General features: G+C 44.4%; 3 protein-coding genes across 3 annotated transcripts; 2 read left to right on the forward strand and 1 right to left on the reverse strand.

Annotated features, from left to right (window-relative positions):
• Positions 1-2,756: 2,756 nt before the first annotated feature.
• On the forward strand, positions 2,757-9,399 carry GRPEL1 (GrpE like 1, mitochondrial). Its single transcript, XM_062575302.1, has 4 exons — positions 2,757-2,838; positions 3,218-3,386; positions 4,946-5,027; positions 7,374-9,399. The coding sequence occupies exons 1-4, from the start codon at positions 2,777-2,779 to the stop codon at positions 7,718-7,720; spliced, it is 660 nt and encodes a 219-aa protein (XP_062431286.1). The 5' UTR covers positions 2,757-2,776; the 3' UTR covers positions 7,721-9,399.
• A 1,999-nt stretch (positions 9,400-11,398) lies between these two features.
• TADA2B (transcriptional adaptor 2B) lies at positions 11,399-15,494 on the reverse strand. Its single transcript, XM_062575301.1, has 2 exons — positions 15,225-15,494; positions 11,399-15,067 (listed from the first exon to the last, which is right to left on the reverse strand). The coding sequence occupies exons 1-2, from the start codon at positions 15,492-15,494 to the stop codon at positions 14,075-14,077; spliced, it is 1,263 nt and encodes a 420-aa protein (XP_062431285.1). The 3' UTR covers positions 11,399-14,074.
• A 403-nt stretch (positions 15,495-15,897) lies between these two features.
• On the forward strand, positions 15,898-17,528 carry CFAP184 (cilia and flagella associated protein 184). Its single transcript, XM_062574497.1, has 3 exons — positions 15,898-16,644; positions 16,681-16,710; positions 16,945-17,528. Exons 1-3 carry the CDS (start codon positions 15,898-15,900, stop codon positions 17,488-17,490), a joined length of 1,323 nt encoding a protein of 440 aa, XP_062430481.1. The 3' UTR covers positions 17,491-17,528.
• The last annotated feature ends 1,851 nt before the right edge of the window (positions 17,529-19,379 follow it).

The following is a 19,379-nucleotide window of genomic DNA, read 5'->3' on the forward strand; positions in this document are numbered from 1 at the left end:
GTTGAAAAGCAGCACCTGGTTTACATGTTAGGATTTAGGATGAATATTACTTATTGTCAAGTATTACTCAAATCTGGCAATTACATGAAGAGCAAAAGACCACTTGATAGTGAGAGGACTATTCAAGAACACAACTACGCTCATTACCAACACCTGGGACTGCGAACCAGGTCGGGCAACAGACACTGAATGCTCAGTAGTTAAGTATAAAAAGATCAACCCACTAGGTGGCACTACAAGTAAAGCAAAACAGGCTGCAAAAATCGGGACCAAGCTGACAGCCCTCTTAAGTCAGGCAGTTTTGTATTTTAAGCGCAAATGTAAACTACTGGAGGGTGGATTTGCCTCACTTGCACTGTGCAATGCCCAGCGATATGGGGCTTTCAGCTCCCAGACCTCTCAGTACTGCCTTAATACAATGATGACGCCTGTGAGGGTGGGAAGGTACTTACAGACACCACCAGCCATGAAGCAACAAAGCTGCATGTAATCTTGCATGCCCTTTTTTTCTCTTGCTGCATCTGCTTTTTTAGTCTTGATCCATCAGTACCTGTGCCAACTGCAGGTTTTTCCTGACAGCTGTTGAAGTTGAGAAAATCACACCAAAAGTCACTTTCAGGATGGAGTGACTTGAAAATTTGCATGCAAAAAGCTCCTCAGCTCTCATTTGGGGTAAATGGGCACAGGAATGCATGTGTTTCACAAGTTATGAGTCCAATATATTTTATTCAATCATTAGTCAAACTTAGTGGCAATGGGTTCTTCTCAGCCTTCTGTTATCAGTCATTAATCAAGCACAACTTCCAGAGATGGCAGCAGGAGGGAGTGAAGAAAACCTCCATGCAAAGGGTGTCAGGCAAAGGAAAAAAAAAAGAAAAAAAAATGACAGACAGACTGCCCGGCTCTGTTTTGTAAGGAAATAATAATCTCCCCCAGGAAACATTTTAAAAACATCATATGTGAAGACCTGTTTTCCTTCTCTGTCTCATTTCTTCGTGGCTTCTGCTGGGCTTTGCCTTTATGACTTTCCTCATTTTTCTCCTTGTTCTCTCTGATTCTGCCACAATATTATCTGCATCTTTAACGGATTCTGCACAGGGCTTCTTGTTGTTGTTGGGTTTTTTTAAAAGTATTATAAGGACAAGCTTGGAAATTCTGGCTTACCTACTTGCCAGAAAGCAGCAGGTGGATAATGAGAACAGTATAGCCACACTATCATGTGGCATTTACTCTTTTTGTTTGCTTTGTGCTGCACAGGCAAGCACTTTGCCAGTATCAGTGTTGTACCACCAAGCAATGATCGGTGACATGAAAAAACCCACAAACTGCAAAAACATTTGCTCATTCTGATCTTAAAGGTATTGCCTGTTGTAACCCAATAGTGTATACTGGTACAGTTCTGGTTCTTCTAGATCTTCTCACAAGCTAAACGGAGAAATCCATATCCACGTAACTGGGAAGTGACAGGGTGATTCCCTGGAATGTAACAGTTGACATGCTATGAGGCCACTGGCCCATTACAGTATTTATCCTGTGTGAAGAGACACATCATAGACAAACCCTGCCAAATAAAGGCCATGCTGAAAACTACATGCACTCTGCACAAGTTTCATTTCAATTAGCAAGGTCCTAGATTTTGCAGGATTCTCATGTGGGAAGCTAGGTATTTCTTCTGCAACTTCATTCTTTTTGTTGTTAAAATAACTTAATTGTGCACTTGAAAATAACACAGTTTACTCAATTTGCATTGTTGAATCTACATCTTCACAATTCTTCAGATTTCCATTTGGAAAGACCACAAGTGCACACAAAAATCCAGTAACAACTGGTGTTTAGACATCTGTGGAAAAAAAAATCACTCTGGGACTGTAGAACAGAGTCCTGTATCCTGTGTGACCTTCATTTTTTCCTTTTAAAATGATAATGACAAAGTAATTGACAGTACTGACAAAGTTAGAAAGGCAATGAAGTGTCACTGAGCAGGATTCCTGCAGCCTACACTCACGTAGGACGCACACTCCAACGGAAGGCCACGTTTGGAACCATTGGGTTAGGAATTTTATCCTTTTTTATAAAAGCTTAAGTCTTTTGCACAGGAATCTCCAGAGTGATGTATTCAGTAGTTAGTCAGCACATATAGCCATGTAACTGTCCATGATGAAAACCTTCATGCAGAGGCCTATGACGAACCATACCCAGTGCTGACAACGGGGAAAGACATCTCCCACAGCTTAACCTCCTAAGCAAGTATTCTTTATAACAAGCTTACTCGTAAGTTTTTTAAAGAGTGAGCCACGCTTTCCAACTCAGAACTGTTCCCGTCAGGACTCCCAGAAGAAAGATACAGATGCTTAGATTGAAACACTAGCAGCTGCCAAACTGCTTCTGCTTGTGCCAACAGGGAAAAAAAATGAAATCTCTCGCAGACTGCCAGTTCCCACATTATACCCGACCCTCACAACCCCCGACCGCGCGCTCCCCGCACGGGACAAAATGGCCGCCAGCGCGAAGCGACGGCGAAGCGACGGCGAAGCGACGGCGCGGCGCGGCCCCGCCCCCGCCGGCCCCTTCCGCCAGGGGGGCGAGCACTTCCCCTCACCCAAGCTTGCGGCAGGGCTCCGGAAGAGCTGCAAGTCCCGCCCTCCGCCCTGCCCCCGCGCGCTCGCTCCTGCCCCGGTCATTGGCCGTCTGCCCCGCCGCTCGCAGCGCGGCCGCTCGCCGATTGGCGGGCGGGGCGCGCGGCCGTCGGTTGCGGCGGCCCGGGCGGGGAGGAAGCATGGCGGCCGTGGCCCAGCGCGTGCTGCGCTCGCGCTACCCGCTGCTGAGCCTCTCGCTGAGGTGAGGGTCCCGCGGCCGCTCCGCCCCGCCCCGCCCCAATCCTCCCCCTCTACCTTCCCCGCGCTGCGAGCTGCCCCTCAGGCCTCCCCTTCCCCCCGCAGCCGCGGGGAGGCCTCGGGCCCGGCCCCCGCCGCGCTCCGGGGCCGCTGCTGCCGCTGCCCCCGAAGGGGTCCCGGCGGCGCTCAGGCCCGCGGGGCGCCCTGTGGCCGCCGGAGCACAGGTTCTGGGGCAGTGTTCACGGGCCTAGAACTGCTGCATCAGCTCTTCTTTAATGTGAGGGTTGAGTAGACGTTGCAGCATCAGTATGTCCAGAAATACTGGTATTCTCCAATGTAAACAACTGGGTAAAGTCCCTTTTTTTTTTTCTTTCTGGCCTTAGGACTTCGCCGCGACTGCTTTGTGTAGCAACACAACAGAAAAATACCGGCCAGAACTTGGAAGAGGACCAGAGTCAGAGTCAAAATGAACAGAAGGCTGAACCGAGCTCTGCTGAGAAAAGGCTAGCTGAAGAAAAGGCAAAACTGGAAGAACAACTGAAAGAAGTCACTGTAAGTTTCTTTCAGTCAATCAGTGTGCATACCTTACCACCTGCATGTCTGAGTGTGTTGATGACAGTTCTCTGTGTGTGCCTGAGTAGGGATGTGTGGCTGCTGTTTAGTTCATGAATAAAAAGTTTGGATGTGATAATTTCATTAAGCTTAAGACTAAATGTACTGCAGTACCTGTGATGTATCCAAAATGAATAGAGAATATTTTTACTCAGTTAGTTTCATTTGGATTTTTGGATGGAATTCAACTTCCTCCAGCCTGCAAGTTTGTTAATTTAGCTTCACTGACTTCAGTTCACCTCAGTTTTTTGCTCACTGGAGAAATATTTTTTGGAAGGCTTTTGAAAGACTTGAGTGCATCTTTGGGTATGTGTTTGTGTGCACTGAGAATAAGGTTTCTGAAAGCATAGCTGCTGACTTTTCCAAAGGTTGAGGTTAATGATGCTTAGCTTCTATGTGATAGAGTATTTATTAAAGTGCTTAGAAAGTGGGAGTTTCAACTCTTTTTTTGTTGGAGAGTCCTTTAAACACAAGACTAAAGTCATGCTCCCTCCTTCTGCCCTAATGAATGTTGCATTCTCTCCCATGCGTGAGTTCAGCAGAGGGTGAAGAATGCCCTAAGAAATGGAAGGTGTGGATTAAACTAAAGGTATTGATTTTCTGGATGAGTACACTATGCAGAATGTCCTTTTAGAGCGCTTAAGACATAGAGAAGTAACCCAGAATCTTTTCTAGAATCGGTGCCTATGGATCAAAAGTGGATTGAGATTCCCTTCTGATGTCCTTACCAAAGCACTGATGGACAAAAAACTCAAGTGTTGTTTAACGTTTCTATGGATGGGATTTTCTGTTGGCTTTTTAGACAATTTATGACCATTTTAATTAAATTCTGAGGTCATTAGCTTGTGGAAGTGAAGCATACTGAATGTGGAAGTCCAACATAGAGTTCTGGGTTAGGTCGTGAAACACTCAAAGTGCTTAACTTTACTGGATTTAGGCCTTTGTATATATGCTGCTTTATAGCCATCTTGCTGGAAACACACATAAACTTAACTTGATTAACAGAAGAGTTAAACTTCATAGTTCAGAAGACTTGAAAAAAATGGAGAACACTGGTATAGAGAGGAGAGAGATGGCTTGAAAGGAGTAGTTGGATTGAATCTTGTTTGACACAATTTCAGAATATCTAATGATTTACAAAGGCTTTCTCTAAACACACATCAGAAAAAACAAAAATCCTTGATACATAAGGTTTTATGAATCTCTAGTGCTGAAAATTCCTGCCAGGCTAATTTGTTGCCAAATACTGAGAGTTTGGAAACCTATCTTGCTTCCTTTCCTTTGCTTATCTGCATACTGAAATGAAGCCAAGATTTGCCTGTGTAGCAATGATGCTGTGACATTTGGCATGTGGTCTTCAAATTAATCTTTAGACTGTAGATTTAGGCCATATTGTTGTATAAAATACTGTTTTATACTGAATGTGCTTGTTTAAATTATTGACGAGTACCCTAACACCTGTAATGAAGTCACTTCTGTAATTCTTTTTTCTTCTTAAGGACAAGTACAAACGAGCCTTGGCAGATGCAGAAAACGTGAGGCAAAGAAGCCAGAAACTGGTAGAAGAGGCAAAGTTATATGGTCAGTGGAGTGTGTGTACTCTTAAGAGCTGGGAATACTAGTATGGAATGCAAAGCATGGAAACTGAGCTGACTAGCCCACAGCTTTAACTTTCTGGATATCATGGTTACTTGATTAAAAATTGAGGCAGAAGGCTTTAAGAAGCGCCTTGTTTGTTTAAACTGATTTTGTCTCAGGATTATAATCATCTCACTAGACAAGGGAGATACTTGGTCTGTTGAAGTCAACAACTTGAAATTTTGATTGAATTTGGTATTTAATTTCTTATAATATCTACCACACTAGTGAATTTTTCAGTAAGATTTTTAGCCTGAAGTTTGCCTTTTTCACACAGTCTGTCTCAAATTTTGAGCTTTTCTTCTGCCTACCCCACCCCCTTTCTTTCCCTTATACGCCTTCTACATCTTAATGACTTTTCTGTTCTGTTGAAGGCTGTAACTTTCAGAGGTAATACATCTAAGTGGCTGGATTTTTTCAGTGATAGGCTTTGAGGAGTGCTGAAAGTACATCTTTCTTCAAGAGCCAGGCCACCAATTTAAACATCTGAGGTAGCTTTTTTTTATGGTTCAGCCATGAAGGTGTAAAACATTGTATGTAAATTTTGTAGCAGAGAGAGTGCTGTATCATCTCAGTGTTTGACTGTCACACTGACTTGAAAAATGAATTGGCCTCTTTGGCTACACACTACAAACAGTTACATAGTTTAATTCTGAATACAGGAGTTCAATTTCTTAATACAAAGTCATCAGTTATTGTCTACTGTGAGGAAAAAGCTTTTCTCAGATGCATAATATTCTAACACAGTTTTCATGGATGTTTCAATGCTTCATCTTGAAGTTCATTTTCAATGACCTTTTTTTTTTTTAATAATGTGATGCTTAGCACAGAAGAGCTTTGAGCCATGTCTAGGTCAGAGAGGCTACAATAGAAATAAATACATTTCTTATGGAACTACATCTCAGATCATCATCATGACTGTAAATTTCATCATTCATATGTGACAGGTTTTTCCTATAAAGGAAGAGAAACTGAATTCTCAGACTTCCATAGATCCACAGAGATGCAAAGTCTGCAGAGATAGCTTTTTTCTTTTTTTTTCTCTTTTTTTTTTTTTTTTTTTTGTTTGTTTGTTTTTTCTGCTTAAGTTATCTGAAGAATTTGGCTATTTGGTTTGATTCAGATGATAACTGGTTAATCTGTGGCCGGCAGAGATGCTTGAGTCCTAACCGTGGTTTTAGGTTTAATTTAAAAGTCTGATTAATTAGTTAACGTTTTTAGAACTACTTGGGCACTGTCAGTTACTGTTTTATGAAGAGCTTGAGCCTCTAAGAAATGTTGAAGTGACTCTTTTTTCTGAGAACTTGTTGGTCCTTATAAATCTTGCAGTTTAGTTCCCTTACCTTCAGTTTACACAAAAGAAAACTTATGTCCTTTGGTAACCCTCATATCACTTCTTGCTAGGAAAAATACATTTAAAATGTGAGCTGGAATGAAAAAGGATGACTGTGGCTAAAAGGAATGAGTAAAGCTAACCAAAATGCGGTGTACCTTGTCACTGGCTTACCTCCATGTAGAAATGTGTTATTCTTACATATTTTTAGCATTTCATTATTTCTAGAAACAGTTTGCCTTGAATGAGATTAATCCATATTCTGAAGCTGTCCTCTAGCTCATACTGAAAGAACACAGACCTAGTTTAGGAATTACTCAGTTCCTACAAAGTGTGGCTTCAGAATCCAGCTCTGTAAAACTCCTTGTAGTGGGAGGGGAAGAGTTGTGACTTCCTTTCATTAGGAAAGAATCTCTATTCAACTTTAGAGTCCTCATTAGTCTGATTATGTGCTTTTTCTTCTACATTTTTTTAAGCGCATCAGATGAAAATGTAGGAATAGGGCAACATAATGCTTTGGATTTTGGGAAAATCCCAGGATGAGAAAAGACGGAAAACATATTCCTTAACATGAGGGAATGACATTAAGCCATCTGAAGGTTTTGTTAACTTTGGGTTATAAATATAACTGTTAAGGTGAGCTCACCAGCACAGCTTCAGCTCTTCTGAGTAATAAGTTGATTTTTTTTTTCCCATAGACTATGGGGAGGGATGTGGCCTGTAAGGAATCTGTAATAGTAAAGTCAAATATAATAAGTAAAATCCGGAAGGACATTTTACCTCAGCTGTCTAAATAATATCATACCTTATTTAAAATCTAAACATATGCAGATTATTGAAGCTTTTTTTTATTTAAAATCTAAACATATGCAGATTATTGAAGCTTTTTTTTTTTTTTTTTGAACATTTGTTTTCTTCACTGGATGGATCCCATTCTGTCTTTTATTTCTTTACAGGAATTCAGAGCTTCTGTAAGGACTTATTAGAAGTTGCTGACATTTTGGAGAAAGCAACAGAAAGTGTTCCAAAGGAAGAAATTAAGGATGAAAATCCTCATCTGAAGAGCTTATATGAAGGTCTTGTCATGACAGAATTACAGATTCAAAAAGTGTTCAAAAAACATGGCCTGCTCAGACTGAATCCTGTCGGAGCCAAATTTGATCCCTACGAACACGAAGCGTTGTTCCATGCTCCCATGGAAGGAAAGGAGCCTGGCACTATTGCATTAGTATCAAAGATTGGCTATAAGCTGCACGGGCGTACACTGCGGCCTGCCTTGGTGGGTGTTGTAAAAGACGCTTAGCTGCTTAATTAGAGAATATAAAATGCCATACAACTATTTAACAGCTGGATGGTTTTTCTCTTGCATCATGCTTTCTTCCTTCCTCTAGCCCCTGAGCGATATCCCCAGTTGAGATCTTTCCAATGAAAATGAAGCAAACAATGAATTTGTGCTGCTTAGTGGCCTTCAACATGAGTGTTCTATAAGCTCTGTTATTAAGTGTGAAATAAAAGAAGCCATTAAGCCCTCTGATGCTTTGGATTACATTTAACAGAGTCATTGCAGCTGAAGGTGCATTAAATTGAGAGGAACAAAATCTTCATGAGAATTTTTACATCTTGTGTTTGTCACTATCCAGAGTGAAAATCCAAACAGTTGTTCAAACGCTTCCTTTTGTTTTGTAGGATCTAGTATTGCAGAAGTGGGTGAAGTAGTACAAATAACCAGTTCTCTGCAAGTGTCCACCAGCTTTCATTTGCTGATGTGATAATTGCCTTTGTTGTTTTTGTTTTAGTAATATGTCTATCTAGAAGTAGACCCTCTCTCAACAACTGAAATTGCAACCTTTGTGAATTCTGACCTGTAGGAAAAAGGCAATGGGGAGTAGACATCTCTTTGTAATTGTTCAGTCCTTCTTGTTCTATATTAAAGTTGTCTTGAGAAAACCATCTAATACTTGTATGGCATTGAAGAATCTACACAACTTATCCTATCTCTGGATTTTTAATTTAATACTGTATAAATTGGTTTAAACAATTTTGGTAGTCTTGTAACTTCCAAGCTTTACAATCAGTTTGTTATGCAAACTGTAGTTACAGCCCTGCTGAAAATCAGAATAGACGAGCAAATGAATAGCTGAGTGTTTGGTACCTATTATCTTCTGGAACTACATAAATAATTTTAAGTAAGTAAGTGGCTCAAATGAAAGTGTGAACTCAATTTCGTCTCTATTTCATGGGTTTACTCTTCTAGGATCTTAAGTTTCAACATAACTTTTCCTAGATGCAGCTTTTGCCATGTTTAATTCTATCTGCTGTTCCCGCTTCTACAGAATCAGGCTAAAATACAAATACTTTATTAGTTGAATGTATTACACTACATTTGTGCGGTCACCGTGGTAGGAGACGATGGAGCTTGGCAAATCATACAACTGACATAGCACCTGTCCTACATCTTCAAAGCTCATCCATTTAAGACAGGATAGGAACTTCAAACTTCTGCATGTTATTAGGACCTGGTAAACTAATAGTGAAGTACATCTGAATTTCCATCTGCCCACCATTTCCTGATTGTCTTGGATTAAGGTACTTCTTTAAGCTTGAGTATTGCTTTTGAAAAACCATGTGCAAAATTACCAGTACCCACTCGTGATGGGAAGTGATTACTTGTTCTTTAAGCCTTTTTTCATGTTGGTTTGCCCCCTGGCAATCAATCAGTTAAGAACAAGTTAAGTAAGCGCTTACTGCTTTCTCTTTTGGGGCTTAATGTATTTTGAGGTTTTATTCTTTCTCAACTCTAAGCAGCAAAATCAATGCTTTGACTAGGACTAGGCAGAGGAGGGAGAATAGTCTTGAAATCTGTGTGATGACAACTCAGCAATGTTACCTTCTTGCAAAATAAGAAGTGGTTTATCAAGTACAGAGATGAAGAAAATGCAAAGACTGGTATAAATAAAGCTAGAGGAAAAGGATTCCACTTAATCTGTAAGTTGAATTTGGAAGCAACTTCTTCCTGTCTGTATTACAGCATGCTGTGGGTGTGTGAAATAGGACTGAGCATATGTTTTTGTTTTTGTTGGGACCACTGCTTTAATGTTATGCTATATCATTAATAGACCTTTGCCTTGTAAAAAATGCCCCTTTAAAAAAATCTGATTTAAACTAAACTCACTAACAACTCCATTAGTACTGATTTTTTTCCTGCAGGGCAATTGGGAATAATGGCCAGCTTCAGCCACAACAGATCAAGATTTGTTCTTAGCTTCCCAGTGCCTTACCTGAGTTATCTTTTTTAGATTGTATTAGTTCATTCAGAATGTAGCTAAACACTGCCAGATGCTACTAATCAGACCTTTCTTTTGTAGAAATTGCCCTTCTTTCAAGTTACTGCTTCAGCGCAAGACTCAAACTATTATCTTTAAAATTGAGCAGGTAACTGAATGCCTCATTTCAGTTCCTTCTCCTAGGCTTGCCTGTTCAGAAAGTCTTCCAGCATGGAGTGCTTTAGCCTTTACTGAGAGCTCAAAACACCTGTATATTCTGCCATACCTAAAAGCAAGAAGCATAGAGGAAATTAAAGGAAGATGGTGGTGAAGTTTTAAGCTTAAGAGCAGCCAACAAAGCTACCACTAATACCTCTGGTTTAGCTATTCTCATTAAAAGCTCTATCAGTCATAATTTAGCTAAAATTAATTGCCTTTTGTTTTGCAAAGGCTTTAGTCATTTTCCTCATTACATAAGCTATATTACCAATTAATCAATTATGGAAAGAAACTTTAATGCAAGTTTATTTATCAATATACAATGCAAAAAAACCCCAGCAAAATGCTGAGTGTGCACATCATTATTAGTTAGATTTTACATGATTCAGCACAGGCATCTGTGTGTCTGGCACAGCTATACCAGTACATTTCAAATGAGTGCAACATTCCCTTTAAGGAAGAAGCTGATGAACTTAACATGCTCACCAGGTCACTTCCTTCACAGTATTTAATTTGTCATAGCTTAAGAGCAACAGGCGCACATGCAAAAACACTTTGCAAGAAAAGTTATTAAACCAAAAAAAAAAAAAAAACAAAAAACTAATGAAGTCAGTTACAGTTGCAAAGAAGTTTGTTGCAGCCACTGCACAAGAGAATCATGACAGAGCACTTGCTTCATGTGATTTACAAGGCAGCTTATGGTCAAAGGCTCATGCAGACCCCCTTACACTGCTCTGACTGCTCGCTGGAGCTGCAGCAGAACAACAGGCAGGAGGGGCTGCATCCCGGAGAGCCCGTAACCCGCTCTCCTGCAGTGGGTAGCATGCACAGAGTGCAGACCAACGTGCCCTTGTTACCTAGTGAGCAAGAATTACTGCAACGCTTCTCTGAGACTGGACTGATTGAAGTAAATTTGCACCCTTAAAGCAGATTTACTGCGCCTCAATCAGTAGCAGAAGCTTGGTATTTTGAACAGCTGATAGAGCATCACATTTCTTAGGTTTACATCAATGCTGACACTATCATTAGTAAGATCTTTAATTAGAAAAAAGAGCCAAGAGCATTAAGCACATAAAACACCTGTTCATTAGCAACATGAAGGCTATGGTATTTGTACAGTACAGGAAGCACTTCCTGAAAAACACAAGATAGAATTTGAAGAACTCTTTTGCCATGTTATTTTCAGCCCTTTCACCACAGATGAGAAGCAGTACAGCTGTAGTAAACTGCAGAATTAAGATAACTGCATCTCAGTTTAAAATAATAATAATAATAATAATCAGCAGCTCACTCAAAGGAATGCTTGGACTAAATCAGTTCCATCAGAAAATATGGAACAACAGCATCCTCTAGTGCAAGTCATCTTTAAAGTTAAAAGCACAGCTGACAATGAGACATTGCTTCTAGGGAAGCCCTTTCCAAGGGATTAGTATTTGCTAAAGCAAACATTTACTACCTTGAATTTGTTTGCAAGGATTAAATAAATATTGATATCCATATTTCATACATTAAAAATACTTTATTTTACATTCATTTTGATGTTCAATAAGTTACGTCTAGCACCAAGGAAACATCTTGGAGGGGCTGAGGAATTAAGAAACTACAAAGTGTAATGCAGAATTCATTTCTACAGCATTTAAATGACTGACTGACTTATTGGTGCCTAGGATTTTTAAGTTATTGTTTCAATGGGCTTTAGACTATTGCTTCAGTTAGACTTCAGTGTGCCAAAGCATCATAGAAATATAAAAATCACAGATTTGGGGGGGGAGGGAGAAAAAAAAAAGACACCCACAATTCTTTTAAACTCTCAGGTACACGCATAGTTGAGGCTTCAGAACACTCTCAGCAATGCTATGTTTATGGCAGTTGAATAACAGGTTATAGAAAGAACCAAATTGCTTAACCACAATACTGGAAAAAAAGAAAGGCTGAAATTCCTTTCCACCAGAGCAGGGCAGAGTGGGGGGGGGGGAAGTCACTGGTTTGTATCTTAGGGACTTGCCTTTGTGCGCCTTGTACATGCACACAGGATGGAAGTGGTTCTTTAAGCAGCTCAGCATGTTGCAGTTAGTTACATTGCTGCCAAGGCGAGAGAGTTTTGTTTCAGGTATTCCACAACAAGCCACTTACTTACTTACAAGTAAGCCAAACAACATGTCACATAAGAGAGGCCATTGCCCTTTCCTTTTTTTTTTTTTTTTTTTTTTTTTTTTTTTTTTTTTTGACGGGATGTAATAACACAAGCTCAAAAGAAAAAGGCACTAGAGTTTTTTTCCTCAGAAATGCTGGCTTTATAATTGTACTCTTTTTATGCTAAACTCACTGGTAACACTATTTTGGTAATGCTTGATGTATATTAACTAAAAAAAAACTATTCAGCTCTCATCAGTATACCTCTTGTCAAGTTGCAGAATTAATACTGTTTTAAGATTTGGTGGGTTCCTCACTGACTGCAGTCCAAAGCATCAAAACAGGATTACATTTCCATTGCTTGCATTCATTCAAATCAGTCAAGTTCCATATTTCAGCATATCTGTCCTACAGAAAACCCACCCAAGTAGCCACCAACTTGCCTGCTCCAGAAGAAACTGTGGGGGGGGCGGTCTTAGACCCCCCCCCCCCAAAAAATGTTATAAATAACCCTGTGCCCTCTGCCACATGCATTTATTTGTGGTGTGGTTTTTTTTTTTTGTTTTTTTTTTTTTTTTTAATTCTTTTGGTTCAATTCCAGCATAGGAATTGAAGAATGAAATGAATGTAAATTATTTCTACCTCTTCAGCTTCATTCTCTTAATCAGTAGATATTACCAAAAGGATGTATAGATCAGGCATTTTATTATCTGCTCCACTTAAAAGTTTGTCTGCTGCAGGCTAATTCAGTCTGTAAAAAAAATCTAATTCAGTCTGTAGTCCTCTGACAGAGTTATCTGTCAAGGTGCACAATGCACACCATAGAGGACTTTTAGTTCACAGTTTTGCTACCATCTCAGTTTCAAATATTTAAACAAGGTATGTGCAATTAAAACCCTGTAATGGTTTCATTAATAGTTCTGTACTTTAACAGCTGTTTTAACCCATTTTTTTTAAAAAAAAAAAATCTTACTGATCACTATCAGTTTGAGAATCTAGCTTAATTTCTCTGTCCCTCCCAAACAAACTCAGAAGGTGGCAGCTACACCTCCTTGCACCATCTGAGCTCAGAAGTTACAGATAGGAAAGGAGGAGGAAAAGACTCCCCTCAACCAGAGGTAATAACAGGAGACAGTGACTTTGCTGCCTAAGGCTCCCAGCTGCTGCAAACAGCTCATTGCATCCTTGCCCAAACCCCATGTCTGGCCAGAATTACCCACTTTATAGTAGTACTGACCCCCTAAAAATCCCACCTCCAAAACAGAGCACCACAGTTGCTTTGCGCTTCTGCAACTTGCTACTACTTAGTTAACACTGAAACTTCCAGTGGGGGCCTGTATCAGGAAAAACTCGAGTCAAAGCTACCTCAGGATCAGCTGGGTGTGAAGGTAGCTCTCTAAGAGCCTTTCCACAGCATCAGTACCTGAGGGCATCTGATCCACCACATTTGTTGGCTTCCACTCCCTGTCACGGCTCATCCCTGCTGCACGCTCTACAGAGCCTCTCACACCGTTCTGCGAACGCCTTGGCTGTAGTTACTACGGAAAGTGTTCTGAATGCTTAGCAATGCTCTCAAAAATCCCTGCTTCTTATTGCTCGAGTGCGCAGGATTTTTGTGAGCTTTACTTTGCCACCAGTATTATGTCAAGAACAAAACAAAAGGAGATTAAAGTTTTGCTTGCTGAAAACTGTCGCCCACCTTCAAAAAAAAAATCAAGGATTACATGGATATTCATTTGTCCAACAGGACTAAAGTAACTACCCTTGGCCTACTGGCCTTGAGTAAGTTTCCATGAGGAAGAGATCTGTTATAATAATGTACCAAAACCAATGAAAACCAATGAATAAGTATTGTTCAGTATTTGCCGTAATCCAAATGAAGAATCCATTTGAACCACGGATCATGAATACTGTGGGTTTGTTTTGCCTTTTTTGTTTTAAGCAGGAGGATTTCTGAATCTTTGGGGAGGGAAGGAAAAAAAATAACAGAGTCCTTGAGGCCAAAATGCGCCTTTGATGTGTTTTTTCAGATCAGCTGAATTTCATGAAGCATCCCTAGATATCCAACCACTTTCTGTTAGAAAGTTTAAAATCCTTTTCTTCAGTACCTTATCTAAGTAACTGGGAAGGCGACTCTTTGAAGGAATTCCTTGTCTTTTTTGGAGATGGTCTTTAATGATTATAGTTTTCACAGTTACATAACGTGCAGGACTCAGATTTAGAGAGCTGCAGAGCACCTTTTCTCTGTCCGATAAGAGTTCAAAGCCAGGAAGGTTTTCAATGGCAGCAAATTCACCCTCTTTACCATCCTCCTTCCCTCTCTTGGAGCTAGCTATGTTTTTGTTTTCCTTTCTCTTTTCCCGCTTATGTCTCGCTGCCTCGTACTCTGCAGACTCTTCCATTTTGGTGATCCCATTTCGACGATACCGCTGCAGTTCCCGAATCTTTGCTCGGAGTATCCTCTCTTTGTGCATGTTCTCAAAGAAGTCTTCAAACTCCTTACAAGACATGAACTGATAGAGAGGCCTCAACTTTAGCCTCAGCTCCTTCTCTTCTTTTGTGATCTTTCGTTTGGGAGCTTTCTCCTTGTCCTTTTTATCCTTTCCCAGAAAGGCAGGCACCAAGTTATAATCACGGGCAATGTTCTTCCGCCGCTGCCTCTCCTTGAGTTTTCTTACGTACATGTCTACGTGAGCTCTTTTTAACTCTATTTCCACGTCGTCGTCGTCGTAGTTCACCGAAAGGCCACTGATCAGCGTCTCAGCGTCCTGATCGTACTCAATCTCATAGTCATCCCGCAGCGGCATGTACCCCAGCTGCTGCTGTTCCGCCACCGATATGTCCAGCGGGGGCAGCGGCGTGGTCAGGCTGGGAGAGAGGGGCCCGCCGCTCGGGCACGTGTGGTCCGTTACTCTGTTGGGGATGGCGTCGGGGATGCAGGCTTTGCCGAGGTTGCCGTGGATGTACATGCTCACGTAGTGCTCCATCACCTCCTGCGGCGTGCGCGAGGCGCCCACGTGAGCGGCCATGTCCTCCTGAAGGGAAACAAGGAGGAGCGAGAGTGACTCCCGCGGCGGCCCCGGGCAGGCTGCGCGCAGGCGGCAGCGCGGCTCCCGCCCACCCTGCGGGGCTGCGCGGAGCCGCCGGCGGCGCGGCGCGGCGCGGCGCGGCCCGGCCCGCGGCCGCCCTTACCCAGTTGCCGAAGCCGAACTGCTCGATGGCGTCCAGCAGCAGCTGCTCCTCGCGGCTGCTCCAGCCGCCCTCGGCCTCGGCGCCCCACAGCGTGAAGCGGCCGCCGTCGACGAGCTGGTAGCCGTGCCATCGGCGGTGCGGCCCGATCTCGGCGCCCGCCGAGAAGCAGTCGGGGCAGAGCTCGATGTCGGCGCACTCCGTGCAGCGGAAGCGCAGCGAGCTCACCTCGGCCAGGCAGTACACGCAGTACTTCTTCCCCAGTTCCGCCATCTTACCCCGCCCGCCGCCCCGCCGCGCGCACGCGCCGCCCCGCCCCCGCCCCGCCGTCGCCAATGCGGCGCGCCCGGAGGGCGGTGCCGCGCGCCCGGCGGCCAATAGCGCTGGCGGGCTCAGCCCGCCCCTCAACCCGCTGGCCAATGGGACTCGTGTTCCTGGGCGCGGGGGGTATCAAAAAGGTGGAGCGGCGGGGATTGGCCGAGAGGAATCCGTCATCCTTTCCTGCGGCCAATCGGGAGAGCGGCCCCGAGTGACCCCGCCGCGGAGTGGCCGCCCAAGGCGGGGGGCGTGGCAGAGCGGCGCGGGGGCGGGGCGGGGCCGACCGGCGGAGCCGAGTCTTGTTGCCCGGGCAACGGGGAACGCGGGTAAACAGCGGGCGGGCGGCGGCGGCGGCGGCATGGCGGCGAGCGGCGGGCAGCGGGCCGCGCCCCCGGGGGAGCCGGCGGGGCCCGAGGAGCCGCGGCCGGAGCCCCCGGAGGAGCCGCCGGGAACGGGGGAGCCGCAGCCGGAGGAGCCGCGGCCGGAGCCGCCGGGAACGGGGGAGCCGCAGCCGGAGGAGCCGCGGCCGGAGCCGCCGGGAACGGGGGAGCCACGGCCGGAGCCCCCGGGGGAGCCGCGGCCGGAGCCCCCGGGGGAGCCGGCGGGGCCCGAGGAGCCGCGGCCGGCGGGAGCGGAGGACGTGGGGCCGGAGGCGGCGCCCGTGGAGCCGGCGGGGGGCAGCGAGGAGGAGGAGGCGGAGGACGAGGAGGACGAGGACGAGGCGGAGGACGAGGAGGACCCGGAGGAGCGGGCGGCGCTGCTGGAGGAGCAGCGCGGGCTGGCGAGCGAGCGGGAGCGGCTGCGGCAGGCCAGCTGCCGCCTGCAGCTGCGGCTGGGCCAGCTGCTGCGGCTGCGGAAGGGCGAGGAGCCGCGGCGGGCGGCGGCGGCGGGCGGCGAGCAGCGCTACGCCGAGCGGCTGCGGGAGCTGCGGGCGCTGCGGGAGCGGCAGCGGGAGGCGGCCGCGGGCTGCCAGCGGCGGCTGTCGGCGCGGCGGCGCGGCTGCGGCGAGCGGCGCGCCCGCGCGGCGGCCGCCTGGGCGGCGCTGCAGGCCCGCGAGCGCGAGGCGGCCGCGCGCGCGCTGGGGCGGCGCGGCGGCGGGCGCGCGGCGGCGCGGGAGGCGGTGGAGCGCGCGGCGGCGCGGGGGCGCCGCAAGGAGGAGGAAGTGAGCGAGGTGAGCGCGCCGCGGGCAGAGCCGGCGCCGCGGGCAGAGCCGGCCCCGCGCGCGGAGGCGGGTGGGTGCCGCTGTGCGTTATACCGGTACCCGTACTCGAGCCCGAAGAAACAGCAGAAGATGCCCGATACCTTCCTCCCTTTGAGGCTTTTCTATTGTCGTTACTTACTTCACCGCGTTCCTTGGCGGGGGGGGTAAAACAAACGGTCTTCACTTTTCTCCCTGGTCCTCTAGGCCCGCGTGGAAAACATCAAGCTGAAGCACGAAATCGAGAAGCTGGAAGCGGTCCTGAAAGCCCGGGGCGAGGGGGCAGAGGGAGTGCGTTTCATAGACTTCGAGCAGCTGAAGAAGGAGAACCAGAAATACAGCGATAAGATTGACGACCTCAGTGAGGAACTGCTGAAGCTGCAAAAGAAGATCTCGAACACAGTGCAAATTCTCAGCCAGTTCAAGGAGAAGCTGCAGTTTGTGGAAGCAGAGAACCAAGCGAGAAAGGCTGAACTGATGGACATCGAGGCCATCCTGTCCCAGAAGAGAGACATCCTGACCAAAACGAAGCAGACCAGAGACAGGCTGCGGCTAAACAACTTGGAGCTGCAGCAGAAGTGTGGGCTGCTCGGAAATGAGACTTTGCTTCGGGACTTTGAGGAGAAGGTGGACGCTGCAAAGTTCTTAAGTCAACGATTAGAAATCCTGAAACGTCACCATGCTGGTCTGATCCTTACCTGCAAGGGGATTAAGAAAAAAATAAAGGAAGCAAAGTCCTTTTTACCTTGCTGAGACTGACTGAGGAAAACAAAGCATGAAAGAGAGAAACCAGGGAGTTTTTCTTTTTTTTAAAAAAAAAAAAAAAAAAAAAAAAAAAAAAAAAAAAGAACAGTCTTGGGGAAGATGTTACATGTACTCCCAGAAAGCCTTTCCTAAATTCTGTGTTAGCATTATGCATGCAGCAGAGATTTCAGTGGAGTTACTCATTTTGAATAAAACCCCATATACTTTTACCTTGCTAAAGTCATTAAAAAAAAAACACACACACATTCAAAAGCTTACACTTCTAACAATACATTTTTAGCATTCAGTCCTCTAAACCCCTGGAAATATTGTCTAAGCAGAACATTTACCAATCATACTCTAGTTCAAATCTTCATTCTGGCAACCTCTATCTGGCTTTAAGAATTCAGTATCAACTCTGTCTGTAAAATAAACATATTTGCCTTCTACGCACATTGTAAGGTTTAGATTTTATGGATGTGGCTTAGAACTGGAGATAAGTTTATTATTAAAACTTAACATGATTTGCATAGAGCTAATAAACTAAAGCACTAAGTTACATACCCATTTGTTAAAAATAACTGGCTGAAAAAACTGTTGGTACACAAAGTTGTTACCTTCAGAATTGCTATTCTTTAGGCCAAATACATACATATAGACATATATTTTTATCACTCAAAACTAGGTTTGTCTCTCAAATTCTGCAGCTTTAGGGAGTGGTCGGCCCTGTCCTCCTCGTTCCCATGTGTGAAGACGTACAAAGTGGCGTAAGCTCTTTCAGCACTCCCCAAGCGCAGCGTATCGCAATTCCAGAAGCAAGGCTGAAGAGGCAGCAAAAGCAAACGCGTTGCTGACTGCCGCTCACGCAACTTCAGTTCCAGGGCACAGCTCCCCTTCCAAAACAGCGTAACTGTTCCTCGACCACCAGATCCCCCGTGGCTCGTGGCAGACAACGACCGCAGGGCTGCTCTGCGCCCTGCAGCTCTTGGTACCTTAGAAAAGCCAGCAGCTGTTGGCACTCTGATTTAAGTATGTTCTCATTACCGAGGGAAATTCAGTCTTACTAGGCTTCTTACAGGCTGCCACTAGCTGACATGCTAAATTATTGAATAAATCCTACCTAGTTAATTGTTGGTTTCTGTGATTTTCTAACAAAAATATACCACTACTTACTTTAGACAGACTGTGAATTTTTAGCCTCATTTTTGGTAGTTAAATACTGAGGACCCATACTTAAGTGTTACAAATTTTGCAGGAAAATAGCCCATGTACACAGGTCCCACTGGCAAGAGCAGAAATTTAAATCTTTTGGTTTTCTCTGCCAGAAGTACAACTGCAAACTGTTTTACCTGAGAACATTATAAAGCAGTATCTTTCACTTTAAGCCTAGTTACCAAATGTGAGCTTTTCTCCTAAGAGCAGCTAGGGTGCAAGTTGAGCAGTCTCTTGCCATTCTGCTGCTTTGATAATAATTAAGGATGACTAGCAGTCATCTCCCTTAAAAAATATATATATATATATATATATATATATATATATATATGTATATGTATATATAATCATTTACTCTTATCTATTTATCTACTTTGACTTCTACTATAAATTCCTACCAGGGATATTTTCTTTACATTTCCTGCTGCTTTTGGGTTAAGGTACAGAAATCTTGCCTCAACTTCTTAAACATTATTAAGCAACAAATGCTAAAGGGTAAAGGGAGTGAGAAGCAGGCAAAGTAAATCTTAGATGCTTTTCAGTGCTGCATTTTTGACATCTGGAAAAGGTAAGACTTCCAGTTGCCGATTTCTGTTTCCCTGTCCCTGACCCAAATATTGCTACTGAAACAAATACTACGGAGGAATTTGTTTACTCAATACACTGCTTCCAGACTACTTTTCCCA

The sequence above is a fragment of the Rhea pennata genome, chromosome 4 (genome assembly GCF_028389875.1).
Source record: "Rhea pennata isolate bPtePen1 chromosome 4, bPtePen1.pri, whole genome shotgun sequence".
Lineage (NCBI taxonomy): Eukaryota > Metazoa > Chordata > Aves > Rheiformes > Rheidae > Rhea > Rhea pennata.

Excerpts from the sequence above, each read along its gene's own strand:
- GRPEL1 (XM_062575302.1), top strand. The coding sequence starts at position 2,777 with ATGGCGGCCGTGGCCCAGCGCGTGCTGCGCTCGCGCTACCCGCTGCTG. Across the intron at positions 3,387-4,945 it reads AACAACTGAAAGAAGTCACT|GACAAGTACAAACGAGCCTT; the intron begins GTAAGTTTCTTT and ends TTTCTTCTTAAG. Across the intron at positions 5,028-7,373 it reads AGAAGAGGCAAAGTTATATG|GAATTCAGAGCTTCTGTAAG; the intron begins GTCAGTGGAGTG and ends ATTTCTTTACAG.
- TADA2B (XM_062575301.1), bottom strand. The coding sequence starts at position 15,494 with ATGGCGGAACTGGGGAAGAAGTACTGCGTGTACTGCCTGGCCGAGGTG. Across the intron at positions 15,068-15,224 it reads AGTTCGGCTTCGGCAACTGG|GAGGACATGGCCGCTCACGT; the intron begins GTAAGGGCGGCC and ends GTTTCCCTTCAG.
- CFAP184 (XM_062574497.1), top strand. The coding sequence starts at position 15,898 with ATGGCGGCGAGCGGCGGGCAGCGGGCCGCGCCCCCGGGGGAGCCGGCG. Across the intron at positions 16,645-16,680 it reads GGCGCGGCGGCGGGCGCGCG|GGGCGCCGCAAGGAGGAGGA; the intron begins GCGGCGCGGGAG and ends GCGGCGGCGCGG. Across the intron at positions 16,711-16,944 it reads AGGAGGAGGAAGTGAGCGAG|GCCCGCGTGGAAAACATCAA; the intron begins GTGAGCGCGCCG and ends CTGGTCCTCTAG.